Source organism: Dunckerocampus dactyliophorus, chromosome 16 (genome assembly GCF_027744805.1).
Source record: "Dunckerocampus dactyliophorus isolate RoL2022-P2 chromosome 16, RoL_Ddac_1.1, whole genome shotgun sequence".
Classification (NCBI taxonomy): Eukaryota; Metazoa; Chordata; class Actinopteri; order Syngnathiformes; family Syngnathidae; genus Dunckerocampus; species Dunckerocampus dactyliophorus.
Window position 1 is genome coordinate 8,261,779 of NC_072834.1, and position 19,078 is coordinate 8,280,856.

General features: G+C 40.4%; 1 protein-coding gene and 1 long non-coding RNA gene across 2 annotated transcripts in view; one reads left to right on the top strand and one right to left on the bottom strand.

The window, feature by feature from the left end:
* kctd16b (potassium channel tetramerization domain containing 16b) overlaps positions 1-9,985 on the bottom strand; it is a 78,429-nt gene extending 68,444 nt beyond the window's left edge. Inside the window, exons 1-2 of the mRNA XM_054754488.1 lie at positions 9,938-9,985; positions 8,694-9,867 (exon numbers count right to left, since the gene is read on the bottom strand). Of these exons, the coding sequence (XP_054610463.1) occupies positions 8,694-9,504 (811 nt within the window). The 5' untranslated portion in view covers positions 9,505-9,867; positions 9,938-9,985. The remainder of the gene's footprint in view (positions 1-8,693; positions 9,868-9,937) is intronic.
* LOC129168809 (uncharacterized) overlaps positions 1-10,074 on the top strand; it is a 118,260-nt gene extending 108,186 nt beyond the window's left edge. The window contains exons 4-5 of the long non-coding RNA XR_008566339.1: positions 7,182-7,238; positions 7,369-10,074. This is a non-coding gene — a long non-coding RNA (uncharacterized LOC129168809). The remainder of the gene's footprint in view (positions 1-7,181; positions 7,239-7,368) is intronic.
* The last annotated feature ends 9,004 nt before the right edge of the window (positions 10,075-19,078 follow it).

Here is a 19,078-nt window from a genome sequence, read left to right on the forward strand (position 1 = left end):
TCAAACCAGGGAGGGAAGTTTCTTCTTGAAGTTGGAGTACTAATGGTCTGAGGACTGACCAGCTGTTTCATCAGTCACGCTAGCGTCAGGCAAAAGTTTCTCTTCAAAGTTTTTAGCACACGCTGCATCGAAAAAAATCACGTTTGGGATCACGTTTCTATAGATTGGCCGACAAGCTAAACAAGGATGCTAGGATGCACAGGCCTCTTCGACTGGTGCCCATGAGCCCATGAATGACATTAGAGAGACTAACATTTTTGCATCAGATTCCTAAAAATACCAGAACACTTCTGTCGTATTGATCTTTGGCGAGTGTTTTAGCAGTATGCCCCGAAAAGCAGCAGAGCACTCCTGTTATATAGAGCGGTGGTTTTCAACTGCTTTGGCTGTGAGACCCACCATCACTCTTTAATGACAAGCGGTGACCCAAATTGCAGAAAATGTTCTACTCATATCTAATATTTGAATTGATAGTTCAGATTTTTTGCTATGACGTTGTATGACATCCCCATTAGCAGGGTAGTGCAATAAATAAAGGAATGGGAAACAATGAGGTCTATACAGGTTCTGTGCCTGTGTGCACACGTGGCTGTGTGCGTGTGCATGTGAACACTGTATGTCGTAGACGTAAGTTCAGTCTCTCCACCTCAATTGAACAGCACACGCACATGCACATCGACACACACAAGCACATGCACACATTACACATGTACGCAGACACGTGCACGTGCACATAAAACACACTCAACCTAAAACATGCTCAGTAAGTTAATTGTCGAAGTTTTGTTTGACTTTTGAGGTAGGAATCTGTAAATTGTACACATTTCAGTGGGTTTGATCACCCTTGTGTCTAGTTAGCATTTAACATCTTTCTTTGCAACGAGGTTGTATTTTAGCAAGCGTGCACTCTTTCCACTGTGCTATACAACGTCGATGGATGCATCGTAGAAAGCCATACGGTTCCTGGACCAGAAATATGAGCTGCAACCATTATGACACCGCTGCTCAACACTTGGGCGGGTGGCCCCTCATATGGAGCCTGCCTCTCCCACAGTGGAACCATAGCTACCACCTCAGAGAGAATAGAGAGTCAAGAGTCGAAGATTATCAGGAAACAGGCTGATGGATGGTGAGCACGGGAGCGAGTCGCCAATGGCTTAAGGGGGAAGCTTGTTGTTGACTCTCGGGTGCTTCACGCCCTACCTCACCTTCCTCCTCCTGCACGTTGCTGCTGTATCCTCCAGGGCCCAGGGATTATGGGAATCTACACTACCTAGCTACACTAAGCTTCCTGGGGGAGAAGGTCAAGAAGAGGCAAGGCAAAAACAATCTTCTTTCCTTATGACCTATTTGGCTTCTATCATTTTTTTCCTTTATGGCTGACTTTCTTACAGCTGTCCCTTCACATGCCACTGATGTGACCTTGCATGCTGAAATCACTGGAAAACACCAACGCAAGATAATACTAGACCGTGTGCAAGCTAATTCAGAACTTCAAAGACCTTCATAATAAGTCATTTGTAGAAAACAACCCCTTGCTTCAGTTTTAAAAGTTTGCGCTACTACTTTACTTTTTTTAGTTATTCCTTTCTGCATGATTTTCACCCTTCCCAGAGCACTCACTGACATACATTTATCCATGGCTACCTCAGTCAGTGGCTAATATCGTCATAAAGTCATGCATAAAACAGATGCAATATGTTTACACTAGTAAAAGATCCTTTGTGACAGAAACACTGCTGTCTTTTGGACTCGTTACACTCTTTTTAAAGGATCTACTGCAAAAACACCCGTGAAAGATCTTCCATATAGCAGAACGCTCTGCTATTCTTAGGAATCTGTGAGCTGCTTTCAAGGATTTGGCCCGCAGGCCGCCAATTGAATAGCCCCGCCCTAGAAAACTACAGTATTTGAACTTATTACAAGACCATGTTAATCACAATCAATGGGCTATACTGGATTCATTGCCGTCCTATTGACTGAGACGCAGGTCAAGGTTTTACTTGGATCCCACTGAAACAATCTGGGTTTCATAGTTGTACTTGAGGTCTCAACATTGGCCAACATTGTCAATATTGACAAAGTTAGGACACTTTTTCATAGTGCAGTTAACACAATTCAACTTTACCTTATTGGCAAATAGGGCAAATTTATTATTGGTACTTATTTGACTGAACTGTATTTGTTTCATTGAGCAACTATAATGGTTGGACCAGGGGTCACCAAAGTGGTGCCCGCGGGCACCAGGTAGCCCCCCACGACCACATGAGGTGCCTGCAAGCCTGCTTTTCATTCATGTTTTCAGTTAATAATGACAGAACAGTAGAAAGAAATGCATTCTGAAATACAAAATGTGAGTTGTGGACACCAGCATTTTGTTCATGTTCTGGTAAAACAAGCATATTCGCTTTGTTTGGGTTTAAAATAAGCTCTGAAAATAAATGTTACAAATGAGTAGCTCTTGGCCATTTTCATTTTGTAAATGTAGCTCTCACAAGGAAAAACGTTGGTGACCCCTGGGTTGGACAATATCGGTATATCGGATATCAGTAAGAAAGCCAATATGGAGCATCTCTACTTCTAATACACCACCAAGGGTTTGTTTCGCCATTGCAACATATTTGTTTTTAAAACTGGATGGCCCTCAGAGGACTTTATAGAAAACGAAATGGCCCCTGAGAGGAATAACGCTTAGCTTTAAGGGTAGCAAGTATTGCTTGATAAAGTGCTATAATACAAGTAATACTTGGATTAGTGAGACCAACAGCAGCAGTCTTATACCTGGGAGGGTAATTGCTTGCTCTTGTTGCAGCAGAAACCGCAGGAAGCTGTAGTCACCGCAGCCGTAGCATGAGCAAGAAGAAGAGTGATGTTCCACGCTCTACTCTGGGAGCCTGAATAATGCAAAGTTGTGGCATGGAGCGTTAAAACTCCCCCGCTGAGATGAGGCCAGGGGTAGCAGCTGTACCTATCAAGACTCTCCTCAGAGCTGTCATGGCCTGTCTGCTCCTCGCCTAATCACTTCCTACAGGCCTGCAGCGTGGGACCGCCACTGCTAATGTTGTCAGCCACTGCAGGGCCAGCGAGAGATCACACGCTTCGGTACCACATACAGTATATACGTGTTAATTTAGCTGTTGGATCTGTATTAAATCTAACATGCCTCTTGGCAGAAACGGCATAGACTAATTTATCTAGCGGGACACTGGTGTGGCAAAATAGAAATCATAGAAATTGGAAATCATTCTAGTGAATTGAACCAAATATAAGACGGTATAAGACGACCGATCAACGCTTTCATTGCGAATTATATGTTTACAATCCAAATGCGAAACTTGGAAAGAATTCCAGACCGGCTATATACTGAAATAGCAAGCTAGTTGCTGTTTGGAGCAGATCATTGCCGATACCATTAGCAGAAAAAAAGATACAGCTATCAACCAATATCTCATTTTTATGCCGATATTATCAGACATCCCTACTCACTCATATTGTCCTGTGATAGGTACTGAGCAGCCAGACCCTTTCCTATGTCGCAGTAGTTCATTGTCTGGTTCTGTAGTTCTATGGTTATCATTACACTTTTTGTCTGTGGTAGCATCACGAGAAGCCGAAGAAAAAAACACACTTGTGTGGAGTTACTGTATTCCTTTAGATCAGGGGTGTCCAAACTTTTTCCACCAAGGGCCACACTGAAAATCAAAGAATGCGGTGAACCACTTTGATATGCTATGTATCCAGTCGTTCCTCGTTTATCACGGTTAATTGGTTACAGCCCGACCACAGTAAGTGAATTTCCGTGAAGTAGTATTCAGTATTAATTAATTGAATATTTTCATAGTTAGAGCATAGAAAACCTGTTTATGACTTTCTAAATACAATTTTTTTTACCATTATTAGAACCGTGTAGACATGAAATAACACCCTATCGTCACCTTTACGCTCCTATTATTTTTTGTTTACACCACATTGCTAAAGCCCAGGTTATGGGATCACTGCAGGGATATAAGAGGCGGCCACGGCTTTAAGCATAGCATGCTAGCAAGCTAAATAATTAGCCTACAATGTGTTTATTCTAAACTTAAGAACTTAAGGCTTTCAAACGGCGTGGGGAAAAAAGGAGAAAGTAAGAAGTCAAGTACTTACCACTTCCACATGGAATGAGAGGAGAACTTTTTTTCACTATGTCATATCGGACATGCCATTTCTGACTCCATGCAGTGTGAAGTAATCTAATGTCTCACCAATGTAACATTATTGATGCATAGTGATGAGAATGCTTTTATTAATTCATTCATTTATATTTTTAGACTAATAATAGTCCATAATCAACCACGAAACAGTGATCGTTTATTAATTACTTTTTGGAAAATGTGATAGAGTGAGGGAGTGATGTTCAAACCGCGATGTAGCGAAGGACGACTGTTTTTTTAATTTTGTAAAAAGGGCTAATAAGAAACTTTCTATATATTTAAAGACAATGCTTTGTTTTGTTATTATTTATTAGTATGAACATTTCAGCTTCTTCTCTTTGGAGTTTGCTTTTTTGCTCTATTTCTTTTTTCATTTTTGCTGTTTTTTTGAAACAGCATTTTATTTCTACAATGTACCACGGGCCAATAAAAAAACTAACTACGGGCCCCAAATGGCCCCGGGACCGCACTTTGGACACCCCTGCTTTAGTTAGCTTGTAAGTTGAAGGCTCACAAAATTGGCTGACATCAAATCTGATGATGCTTCGAATGTTTTGTCTGATTTTTGGGGCACAGAACATTTTAGTCCCAATTTTATGACTTTTGTGTAGAAGGGTGGAATTGGAAATGTATGACTGACGGATAGCAAAGAAGAAGACATAAAAAATGAAATGAGATGAAGACATGGAAAAATACAGAACACACATTAGAATGGTAGGAATTAATGGACAGCTCAAAGGTCTCTGTCCTCTAGAAAACCTTTTGGGAGTGTGACCAGTTCCGCATTATTTCTGTCTTGCATCCAAATGCAGCTATTTATATGTCAGAATAGAAATCAGCCCCGGTTTTTAAGCATCTTTGTGTCCCTCCATGCCCGTACCTATTTTGCTCGCCAGACATCTGGAGAAGCGGGCAGTGAAATGAAAGCGCCCGGTTGGATGTTCGTCCTTTTGATCTGCAAAAAACGCTTTTCCTATGAATATGAAACAGGAGCGGCACTTCATTACATCTGCTAAAAAGTAGCTCGCTCATTCTGCTTGCAATCCGAAATGACTTGCAAACGGGGACAGAATAGGAATTTTCAGAATTAGCATAGCTGCTACTGCTGGAAATTGGAACCACAATGGATGCTACTAACAGTGCGTGACGGCCTAGTGAAACATAAAGAATAAATAAGCCTATTTGGTGTTCTCCGCTTGTCAAAAGACGATTTCTGCAACAAAAGGGCTGCACAAGCTTTTTCAAGAACATCAACTGTGTACATAGCAAGAGTGTTCATAAGGGCGAGTACTCTGTACTCTTGCACTCTATTAGTGGCTAGCATGATTGGTTGCCTTGATACGTTGATTGCTGTCATGCTGCCGGTTCAATTTGCAACAATAGGCGGCACGTGGCTATTTCTCACTCTCTCTGAGTGAAGCACACTTACAAGTAAAAAAAAACTTGTTCGACAAATAATAGCGTAATGTCGGTGTGTCTAAAGTGCGGCCAATGGGCCATTTGTGGCCCACGGTTATTTATTGGCCCGCGTCATATTTTCAAATTAAACAAATACAGCATCTTTGCCTGATGACTGGTTCAATATAATATACTCAAAGTTCACATATTGTAATTAGGGACACCTGTGCCATGTGATGAGAACAAATATTATGTGTCCAAAAAGGCTGTATCAAAGATGAATTATAAATTAAATAATATAAACATATTTTTAAATAAAAACGAAAAGTTTTATTTAAATAAAAAGAAAAAACATTGAAAGCGTAATTATAATTGGGTTTTTTTAATATATTTCTCTTTATATTTCCATTTTCCTGTTCCATGTTTTAAATAACACAAGAAGTGATTTTACTTCACCAATATGCCGCAATATGTTATGTACAGTAATCCCTCGTTTATCGTGTTTAATTAAAAAGATAAGTCCTTATTCATAAATGAAATATTTTCATAGTTAGAGCACAGAAAACTTTGTTTACGACCTTCTAAATACGGGTTTTAATATTACTAGAGCCCTCTAGACACCCTTATAGTCACCTTTACACTTGTATTACGTAATATAGTGGACATAATAACCGAAAATAAGCCATTTAAGCCACAAATAAGACTTGTGCTTGTGCGTGTTGCGATAAATGTGTTCCGGTGCTAGGGGAGCTGAGTGACGCGCGGACAGGATAACGTGGATAACGGCCACAACAGTAGCCTGTGTTTTTATTAGGGATTTTTATTAGAGATTATTGTGCCTGTTGTGAGATAATTCTAACCTGCAATAAAAGCCTGTTGGTCCGGCGATCAAGTCTGGGTGTCTCACCGAGACACATTACTAACACCAAGTAACATTACTGACCAATGTAGAATACTACATCTCATTCACGGCGTCTTTGAATGCATCTTCTAAATGCCTTATATTTGTATTTGAATTAATTTAGCCATTTTTTATACTTGAAAATGTATAATTTAGGCATAAAATGCATACATTTTACATTTTTTTTACTAATAATAGGCTGAATTCAACCATGAAACAGCATGATTTATTAATTATTATATTTTTATGATAGAATGAAGCCGCAAAATTCAAAGCGGGATGTGGAGAGGGACGACTGTATTGAATATTATTATATGCTGGGAGGCATTTCTAATAGTTTGACCCTCTTATGCACAGTCATGTGAAAACACTAAAGCAAATATGTTTTGCTTGATGGAGGCCGTGTCGTTCATCCAATCTTGCTCAAATTTTACAGACATGTGCTTGTCAGTCCACTAAAAATGTGTATCAATTTTCGTGGCAATTCCACTGAAGTTGGTTTGGACTGCCATTTAAATTATCTGGGATATTTAAACTCAGTACTACAAACTTTGGGGTTTAATAACAGCACCACCATGTGGTTTATTTGTCAGAAAAACAACAGCACAGGCAGCACAATAGCTGTGCATGTTTTGGCTTACACAAACAAATACATACTTTATCTTAACTTGTATGGGGTCTCAATGCAGATGTACCTGATGTTGTGACCAGTGGGTGCATAGAAGACAGCCATACACTCATATTCAGTAAGTAAATCCCAGAAAGAGGATGCTATGAATTTAGGCACAATACATCTTCACCGTGTCTTTTTTATGTGTGACGTCTTCATGATGGTCTATAGAGTTCCATGAATTAATCCCCTGAATTATTTTGCAGCTTCATTAAGTCTTAAAGGGGCCCTTAAGGTTACGACTACTTCTTCACGGTCACTCGTCTTAGCCCCCTGCCTGATCTTGCTGTGGCTGCTAAAAAGTGGACGCCTGCCAACAGACGAAGAGCCAGAAGGAGTTGCTAGAAAGAGAAAATGTTCTCATCCTGGATAAATTCAATGAATGCAACACAGGGTGGAAGTCAATGTACTGTAGTTATATTGATTATCACAACACACACTGAACTGTAATCCATACTAAAAGTGCTTCATGGACATTACACCGTATAACAGATTGTATGTCTCGACAAGACATTATTAACTTGGCTCTACAAGACCAGGTCCTACCCAAAAGGACTAAATGTCGGTTAGGATACAGAGAACCAGGTCCAACCCTAACGCAAAAAACTCTAAAGAAGCCCATCAGAACAAGTTTAATAATAAAAAAAACACCATATATAAAGAATAGAACTAAGGTTAACCCAAAGCACCAAATATATAGGACCAGGTTTAACAGGGGTATATACAGGTTCTGGTCCAACCCAAAAGAGCCGCTCTAAAGAACCAGTACCAACCCCAAAAACACAATTCTGTGTTAGACTATACAGAATCAGGTGTCCATATTTGTGTACTTTGTTTAGGCTATACAGAACCATCACCAAACTTCTGGTATGTGAAACAGAACAGGGTCCAACCCAGATGGACCAGGCTTGGATTCGGCCATACAGGACCTGGCTCAACCCAAAGAGACCACATTTGTGGTATGTTATGCAGGACGGTATTTGACCCAAAAGAGAAAAACATGTCTCAAGCAAAGCAGGACTAGGTCCCGACCAAACCTCCAGTAATACAGAACCAGGTACAACACAAAAGGATAAAAAAATATGGCAGGCTGTAGACAACCAGGTTCGGACCAAACTTGTGGTACGAAAAACAGACCAGGTCTAGACCAAAAGAACCAAATTTGTGTTAAACCCATACAAGACCAGTTTCAACCCAAAAGGACTAAACTTGGCTTAGGTCAAGGTCTAATTGATTTTGGGCTATACAGAACAAAGTCCAATGCAAATGAACACCCATACAAACAAGCATCAACCCAAAAGGCCCATACTTGTGTTAGGCCATGCAGTCATCAAGTCCAACCCAAAAAGACCAGGCTTAGCTTAGGTCACAGTCTAACTGGTTTTGGGCTACACAGAACCAAGTGCCACTCTTGTGTTAGACCAAAAGGACCAAAGTTGTGTTGTACATAGCCAGGTAGTCCAGTCAGCATTCACAATCAGTTTGACCTTTACCATGACAAAGCACAATCGCCCCTGTGTGTGTGACTTACGGTAGAAGACGTATTCGGTGTAGCTGGACCAGACCTTATCCTCGCTGTGCTGGCTGACAAACGAGGCTGTCACTGACGAGTTGCACGCCACCATTTGGAAGCTGCACTCTGACAGCATGTCGAAGGCTCTCTCCAGGTGCTTGAACTTCAGGTAAAACCTGGAAGTGTAGCGATCCGGGGTCCTGTTTGGGTCCCGGCTTTCGTTCAGGGTCTCCCCGAAGACCTCTTTAGCCAAGGCCACACGTCCGCAGATGAGGATCCGTGGGACTCTGCGGAACTTTGCGTCGCTCTGAGCCTCTCGGCCTGTCGTGCATGAGCCCCGGTAGCCCACTGTGATGAAGCCGCTCTTCCGGTCCGCGGGCACCAAGGAGGGCGGCGGGCACAGGCGAGGGTCGCTGTCTTCATGGTCGCTGTGGAAGAAGTCATCCGGACTGTGCTTCAGCTCGTCAGGGCTCAGCAGCTTCACTAGGTCAGGGAGCTGAAAGTACTCTGCCTCCTTCTTTAGCCGACCTTTCTCCGGGAAGTGGTCTGGGAGAACGACATGCTTGTCACGGAGGTAGTCCAGCACGTAGCGGAACAAAAAACCATCCCGGTCAATGAAATAACGACCTTTGAGGTCTCTGGCCAAGTCGTTAGAGGCGTCCTTCCTAGAGAACAACTTGGCGAGCAGCGAACTGGGAGTACCCACCAGAGTGGAATACCGAGTGTAGTAAACCTGGCCGCCCACGTTTAGTTCCAGAACATCGGGGAAACTGTTTTGGACTGACACCTGATCTTTAGGGTTAGTCCTGCAGTTTACACTAAGCGCCATGGTGGGGGAAAGCTGCAAGGAGACCTTTTAGAAAAATTGTGTGAAGAAGATGGAGAGGCAAAAGTTCCCCAAAGATGCTGGCATCATCCATCCATCACCTGTCAGTCAGGGTGTCCCTTGGAAGATGCAAGGAATTAAAGCTTGAGAATGATCCAAAACATATTAAACGATTCTGTTGGTGCCATCCTGGCCAGAACCAACAGAAGAACCTAGTTGCATTAAAAAGAATAGCAAGAAAACTCCACGTAAAAACTTAAGATCCAGCTTCTTCCAGCTTGTGCAGGAGCTTCCAGTGCAGAACTTGGACCCAGCCAGAACACGCTAGAGTGCTTGTCAAATCTCATCTGACGTGTTATCCTGGAGCTTCACAAAATGATATTTGTCATTAAATAATACAATTCAAATGTCAGTTTTAAAGGAGAAGTAAGCCAACCTGCTTTCACCAAGGAGCTGTCCGCGGTTCTGATCCACCAGCCCCCCGCCCCCTCGCTTCTGTTCTCCCTTCCCTCAAACCTCCCCTCCCACCCGCTCGCACCGCCCTTTCTTCCACCGAGCAGGGTGGCGTCCTCGCTCCATTCTATGGACGTCACTCCTACTGATGTGCAAAAAAGGTGGAATTTATTATAAATTATTCAGTTTACATCCGCATTGCATTTGCATTTATTTCTATTTTTACGCATGCAGAACCGTCAATAATAATCTGGTACCTTATTGTATCTTCGCAAATGTAATAAATGACAGTAAATAAACCTAACATTGGTGCGCTTTTGCTTGGTAAAGTGAGCAACAGCGCCCTCCATTGTTCCTACGTATGAACAGTGGCTCCATCAAATGGTGCCAAAGCTGTTAGGATCAATGAAGTTACATTTTTAGTAGCAGCTGTTTGTCAGCATAAGCAATTAAATGCTAATTAAAGGCAGTTTTACCGCACACACGTGAACACAATGTTTGGTGTGTCTGATGAGAGCCAAATCCTCAATTTTGACTGACACTGTCAGAGAAGTATTAATACAACATTTTGGGGGGTTTTGCAGGAGTGTAAAACTAAAAGCTGTTTCTAATCATTTGGTTGCTGTACTTAGCTTTACAGTTTTCAAAGTACCTAATAATAAACATATTACCTTCCGGTTTCTATCAACTGAGCTTTATAAATGCATAATTTGTAATCGGGATCTTGTATTGGAGCTCGTTATTAAATGAGATAATGCCATCACGTTCTACATTAATAATTTAAAAGCACCGGGTGTAAAAATATGGGGGAAAAATGTGTTTTCTATGAGTTTTGACATTTTTTGAAGGACGTACATTGTCCGTAAACGCCTCATAATAAACATATCATTATTATGATAATGGAATCATTTCTAATATAGATCTTGTAATGATGTTGTTACATTCTATGGTAATCATTTTAAAGTAGTGGCGGGACAGGTGGAAAAAAAGACACTCAAATTAATTTTCTTTTTTTTTAAGGACACACGTAGTCCATAAACATGCATACCAAAAAATGAAAATGACTATTTTATTATTATATCATTATTGTATTTGTTGCACACATGTGGGCACATGTTCAGCTAATGAGATCCAATATATCAAAAAAATCTTCACGTTTGATTGACACCTTTAGAGAGGCATTACTGTAGTAATAGTCTTGTTTGCAGGGGAGTAGAATATTATATAATATTCTAGTCAACGTTCCCTCTAAACTGCGTGCGTGCGCAATCTCGCACTGATCTGGTGTTCTCAGCGCACAGCAAATCCTTGCCGTGCAGCAAAATAAAATCCAACCTGAACTGTAAATAAAATAACCACATCATTTATTCTGTACCATTTTGCAATGCAACTCTGTGGCTGACAGGCGACAACAAACGGTAACAAGACAAGGACGACCACTGTCCAGCCAATGATGAGATCCTGTTGGTACGTACAGTATTTACTTCTGCAATCAGTTCATTAACAGTGGTTTACATAGTACATGGTGCTGTTTTGCTTTCTTTAAGGGCACACTTTGTCCATAAGCATATTCTCATATCACAATGAGAAGGAGTTTGACGGTAGTTTTTCACCATTTTATCTTTGCATTTATCATTTTTGTTATGCATTATTTTTACATTTTCATTTATTTTTAAGTTATTCATTTAATGATGCATTCAAGCGGAGTCGGCATTGTAGGAGTGTGGGGTAAAAATGGTGGAAAAGTGAACAATAGATAAGGATTTGTTGCTGCTGCTGCCCGAGACCTGAGCAGTCACCCAGAAGTAGGCCACGTCAGTAGCTTCATCATAAATACATGGAGCCTCAGCACTGCTCTGCTTTGCTCTGCATTGCACTCGCTGCTATTTAAAGAACACACCAGGAAAACAGCAGTAAAAAACCTGTTAGGGTCAACAATATTCCTTCCAAGTCAGCACAAAAAAAAAAATCACAGTTCGTTGATGTGGTTTTAGCTTGCAGTGATCCAAAACTGCACTGAGCTGGTCAACTTCTGATTGATTCAGTTTTCTGAAGTTTTTCCTCGTAGGAAATAATGGGGAAAAAATATCCATTCCAGCGTCAAGCCATGATTTTAATGTTATCAACACTCGTGCAAGTGTAAAACTAAAAATAACTTGAAACACTTTGTTGTATCTTTACATCTTTTGTTGAGGATGCTCCTTACTTTGTAATATGTTTTGCAAAAAGCTACAGGCAGTATTTTTGGATAATAGTTTGGCATCGTTAATGGCCATGCAAGTGTAAAAATAAGCGGACCACAATGTTACTCATGACCTTTAAACCAATTGTTGCATCATTACTTCCGCAACCATTTTTAATTCAGTTTTGCTTATTTTTATTTTTACCCGAACATGCACCCGAAAAGTGAAGATGTCCAATACACAAAATCAAAATTCTGAACATTTTTAAACTTGATAAATTAATTTTGTCTCGGTAGCTACACTAAACTTTCAACTAAGCATTTTTGTTATAATGGTAATTATCACGTTTTGCGGAGTTGTGGCGGCGACCCCGGTATGCAGAGAGCAGGACCAAGTGCAGGTAAAAAGTCTTTTTAATTTTAGTTGCTGTAGTGCAACAGCGGGAGCACAGCAAAAAGCAGTAAAGTCATTTACAAACAACAATGCTTCCACAACACAAAGGACGGTGCACCTGAACTAAATAGGGAAATGACTACATCTAGATACAGGTGCGAGTGAGTAACGTAAAGCATGTGAAACAGAAAATCGGGCAAGGCAGAGAGTGATTACAAAATAAGAGTCTCACCATAAAAGGGAACATAAACAAACTGTCACGCGGGATAACTCAGGGATCGTGCCAGTAATAATTAGAACAGCAATAATAATGCAAATAATAACAGCAACACTACTACTATGACCACTACTACGACTGTGACATACAGTATATGCAACTCATGCATTTTAGTTGCCTTTAATTGTTACACAAGTGTAAAAAGAAGTTAACCACGGTTAATAGGAGAAACAGCAAACCTTACCATGTAACTTCCTGTGTGTGTTCTTCTCATGTAATTACAGTATTGAGGCTGCTCCTCCTTTTGGAATAAGTGTTGCAAAAAAAAAAAAGCCAAAGAAAAAGCAAAACAAATACCCACAATTTGTGAATTGATCTCCGTGTCCGTGTAGCGCCTGTTCAAGTTTAGTGTGATTTTAGAAGTCCCCTCCCCCCCCCAAAATGTTGGTCTAATTGGAAACAGGTTCCAGTGTACTTGAAGCATCTCTCCGTTTGATTCAGTTCTACAGCACTGCAAATGTGAAACTCCCTTTCCTATGTCATGACAAATATAAGTGATGAAATATTTACCCCGTCACATGTATTATTCAGCCAGAGATGCAAATCAGACCATTTATCATTTCTTTTTAACGGCCGCCAGAAATCCACTTGACGAGCACATCAGCCTTCCTGACGTGCGTCGAGTAGCTGCTCCATCATTTGCTTCCTTTGCAAGTGCATTGAAGACTGTTAGTCTTCCTCTGGCTTTTTTTTCCGACAGCGTCGCTGTTGATCGAAATGAAGAGCGCACTCTGTCGTGACAGTCGGACTGAATGATGCTGGACTCCAAATGTGGACGAAAAATCAGTTGAGTGAGGATTTGTATTTACCAAAACATACTTTGCAAATAACCAAAGGGTGGTAATTTTAAGGGCTGGTGATATTCTTATGGTGGTACTTGGTGTAAAAAGTTTGACAGCCAGTGTTATAATATTAAAACCAAAAAGCAATAAAAATGCTTATTAGACATTCTCTCGATGTGTAATGTGAACTTGAGTCTGAAAAGAAGTGTAAAAGGTCTAGTAGTGAAGTGTAAAAAGAGGTTTTTTACTTTAATTTGAAAAACAAGAGAAACAACAAAACATTTTGTCGTGACTTTGGCAACAAGTGCGTATGTCGATGCTGGAGTCTTACTGTCACCGCATGTAACTCCCTGCTTTTTATTCATCGTCTCTTTTAAATCTCTCCTTTAAAGAAGATTTGATCCTCTGATGATCCCTGACCTGAGCTCTTGTGAGGTACGCTGACTGCAGTTTGAACTCCAAAGTTTTGTTTTGTATAACTTTTGAGGCAATTTTCTTACAATTGTGGTTGGGTTTCTGAATTGTGCGACCTCATGAGCATTTGTCTCGACAGTCACGGCCAAAAGTTTTGAGAACGACGCAAGTGTTGGTTTTCACAAAGTTTGCTTCTTCAGTGTTTTCAGATATTTTTGTACGATGTTAGATGATATACTGAAGTATCATTCCAAGTATTTCATATGTGCCAAAGGCTATTGACAGTTACGTTTCGTAACAATAGTAATGTAAAGACTTAATATTTGCAGTGTTGACCCTTCTTTTTCAATTCACCGCGGCATTCTGTCAATTCACTTCTGGCAGCCCATTCTCCGAATTTGCAAGTTTTTGTTTATCCACCCACCTCTTGAGGTTTGACCACAAGTCCTCAAAGGGATGAAAGTTGGGGGAGTTTCCTGGCCATGGACCCAAAATGTTGATGTTTTTGTTCCCCGAGCCAGTTATTTATCACTTTATCCTCATGACAAGGTGGTCCATTAAGCTGAAAAAAGCATTGTTCGTCACCAACCTGTTCTTAGATGGTTGGGAGAGGTTGTTCTCGGAGGATGTTTTGGTACCATTCTTTATTCATGGCTGTGTTCTTAGACACATTTTTGAGTGGGCCCACTATCTTAGCCGAGAAGCAACCCCGCACATGAATGATTTCAGGATGGTTTACTGTTGGCATGATACAGGACTGATGATTCTCACCTTTTCTTCTCCGGACAAGCTTTTTTCCGGACGGCGCCAAACGATCGGAAAGGGGATTCATGAGAAAAAATGACTTACCCCGGTTTTAAGGATCCCAATCCCTGTATCTTTTGCCAATACCATCGGTGCCTGATGTTTTTCCTGGAGAGAAGTGGCTTTTTGCTGCCCTTCTTGACACCAGGCCATCTTCCAAAAGTATTCGCCTCCCTGTGTGAGCAGATGGACCCACACCGGCCCGCTCCCATTCCTGAGCAAGCGCTGCATTGGTGTTGCCCCGATCCCGCAGTTAAATCAACTTTCAGAGACAAGTCCTGATGCTCGCTGGACTTTCTTTGGTGCTCTGATGCCTTCTTCTTAACGATTGAACCTCCCTCCTTCAAAGTTTTTAATGATCTGATGAAGGGTTGGTTTAGTTGCCATCTGACCAGCAGCAACATCCTTGCCAACATCCTTGCCAGCAGCAATGATGACTGCGCATGTTTCTTTACAGGTAACCATACAACAGAAGAACAAAGATACCAAGCACCACCCTCCTTTTATTATTATGTTATTCTCACTCAATCAGGTTGACAGAGTCATCTCCAGCCTCTTTCCTTGTCAACGCTCTCACCTATGTTAACCAGAGACTCACTAACATGATGTCAGCTGGTTCTTTTGGCAAGGCTGAAATGCAGTGGAAATGGTGTTTTGGGGACTAAGTTCATTTTCATGACTTTGCAATTTATTGCCATTTATCGTATCACTCGTCACAACATTCTGGAGTATATGCAAATTGACATTATAAAAACTGAGGCAGCAGACATTCTCAAAACCTTTGGCCATGACTGTAGATTTCCACTGTACAGTAAGAGGGTTACGACAATGCCATGACATATTTTTCCATCTATAATCACGGTGTCCACTTTGTTTACATCAGCATCAGCGTCCATTTTTGCCTCCCAGCAGTCGCACAATTGCCGATGTTATCTTTCTTTCGGCTTTCATGCGATACACAACTCTGCCTGCTGTAGATTAGGTCCACTGTTGTGTCCCTTTAGACCGAGCCTTTTAAGGAATGGAAAGGGGTGGGGGTTGGGCGCTTTAGAAAGCTCCTTGCCATGATAAATAGAAAGCCAACAAGAGGCTTTAAAGGCTTGACACTTCGGCTGGTTTTCTGCAACACTGCAGCAGAGCTGTCATCCCACTCACTGAGTCCAATTCTGAAATTGTGTGTGCCTTGGTCTCTCTGTTTGTGTGACATGATCACTTTGATTAGTGAATTCTGACGGCTTGTGCCTCTAAGCACAATTTTTTACCTCCACCATTTAGGAAGGGTGTAATACTCAGCTCACTAAATAACTGATCGCTAAGAATTCTGTCAATTATGTCAATTATGTGAAACTGATTTCAGAGTTTTTCAACATTTCTCTCTGCCATTCTATTTGGTTGTACGTTCCTTGGACAAAGAGCACCATTCCAACTGGGGGAATCAAATGTGGGGCCTTTTCATCACAGGTCACATTCTTAACAACACAGTCATGGCTTTATAAATAGAGTAATCCCTCGTTTTTCGTTAGAAATGTAATATTTTTACAGTTAGACCATAGAAAACCTGTTTACGACCTTCTAAATACAGTTTTTAACATTATTAGATCCCTCTAAATATGAACTAATACCACTACAGTCAGCTTTATACTCCTATTACCCGTTGCAGTAGACATAATTAAGAGTAGATAAGCTATTTAAGACATAAATAAGACTTGTGCTCGTGTGGTGCTATTAGGGATGCCCTGGTCAGGGTTTTATGCTGCCGATTATAATTAATCCATATAATCGGCCCATACCGATTACATGGATTAATTATCCGTTTTTTGATATTTTTATGATGAGTACTATTGGACAGGGGTGCCGTATAAATGGGACAATTCCAAGGTCCCTTCACTGCCAGGGGGCCCAAAAAATACGTAATTACTAATACAATTTGTAATTAATTATTGGAGAGGGGTGTGGAAGCACGTGATTTTTTTTTCATGGGACCCAGAATTCCTGGCTGCACCCCTGCTACTGGCTATACTGTACAGGACAACAGGAACCATAAAATCACCTTAATTGAGATGAGAACATATTTTACTTACTTTTTCCAGAGAACATATATCAGTCATGAAACTTACGAAGGCATAGTTCTGATTTTTTTGACACAAAGTTGTATGACATTCCCATTAGCAGTGGACTATTTCAACAGTGACTCCCCCCGCCCAAACCCCAACCCACCCCGCATTTGGTCCCGCGAGTGAGGTTCTGGTCGGGTTTCCGTGATGAGGAACGTAGTTCTGCTTAGTTGCTGGGGTCATTTAAGTAAAGAGTTTGGCTTCTCAAAACAATATGCGTTCAAAAGAGTAATAAATGCCTCCTCAAAAAAAATCAGACCTCACAAATCGCTCACTCTCGCCTCTCTATTAGACCACCTAAGTATGAATGATGAGTTTGGATTGACAGGTTTATTATTGTAGTTTGCCGTGTTCCATTTCCAGACTCCTTTGCCCCTTCCAACATAGCAAAAAAGTGATGGGAATAACATACTTTCTCATATTCTGCCACTTATTTTATCATGGGAATAAGTCAATTTGCACACTCGTCAGTCAGTCGCTGGCGCTGGATTCATTTTGCACCATGTGGGCCTGAGGAAGCAGTTGGCCAGGCAAGTCAGTGGGTGTTGGTGGTGCTGCAGAATCTGATAGATTCACACTGGGGAGGAACAAGTGTTCATTTGTTGAAGACCAAAAAAGAAGATGTAGATGAGACACTGCTTTTCAGATGCGTGCTGAATGATTCCCACATTAAATAGCATATCACCCCACCCCCGATAAAAGTGGTGGTCGTATATGTGCTGAGTTTAATGGTGCCTCTGGATGCTTTTATAAAAGCGCATTAAATTGCGGGCAGTGCTGCAGTGTGAGCTGCATTTAAAGACACGTTTTATTGTTTTAATTGCAGTGCGTTTGCGTGCTGGCGGTTTACCACAGAGGAGATGACTAAGGAGTTAAATTGAAAATGCTTTTGATGATTTGTTTTCTTTTATCAAATGACGTACTTTCACCGACCACAACATGAAGTACACCTGCACAAGAGATCAAAAAATTCAGCATTTACAACATTAATGCTCAGTTTTGAGGAATTGATTAAAAAATATATTTGTTACTGTGGATGTAGTTTGCAATACAGGTGGGTCTGGAATTTGGTACTTTGTATTGTCATTTGTTTTTGTGATTTGGTGATTTGGCTTCATAAGCGAGACAATATAGTCTATTTATGGTATATTTATATTTATTATTGTATTTATCATCTTTTTAATAATAATATGATAATTTAATAAAACAATTACATGTTTTAAAGTAGTATTATATTATTTTACATTTAATTTTACATCCATGCATTAGTTACTTAGAATTATTTAAAGTGTTAGTTATGATTTTTTGACATCAAGTGTACGACATCAACGGTGACTTAATAGTGCCTGATACAACTAAAGGTACCTTTGTTCGGACAAATATAACGATGACAGCAAAAGACACTCACAAGAGTTACATTTTTTGGCAGTACAATGCGATAGCTATTCATGTAAGAACTTAAGTGATTTTGTTTTTTATCCAGAAAACCATGGCAGTTGCTAGATATCAGCTTAAATTCAACTCTTACAGTATGAGCTATATTTGTTATCATCATTTTATTTTTGGGGGTGGGGGTTCACTGTTGATGTAGTCCTCTGCTGATGGGGATGTCATGCAACTTCATGTTGAAAAAAATCTGAACTATCCCTTTAAATATGTCTGAAAATGTAAACATTTTAATTAAATGATGAATTAAAAAATAATAAGGTTGCATGATGAAATGCATTTCTGAAAACTTCGACCACAATTTGAAAAAGGTGTTCTATTATTTAACATTCGGTTATATAATTAGACACAAAAATATATTTCAAATGAATAATTCATTCATTACACAACTGCAGAGGGCAAGCACAATATTTAATGTATTGTTACATTTGTTTGTGCAGAAAGAATTTCATGCGGAAACAAACGTTTGATTGTATTTTATTTACATTCTTCATTTCTCCAACAAAAGACAGTTAGATCATTTATCATGCATGTCGGTGTCAATTCCAACAAACACAAAGTAGTGAAATAAAGAAAACAGGTGACTTTCTTTCTCTTGGCCCGTGTTGCTCTCTCCATGGCCAAAGTCACTGCTTGGAGGAGTTGTGGAAGCCTAAAGGGATGTTGACATTGTTGATTTGGCAAAGTGAGCAGATGAGATGTTGCTAAGCA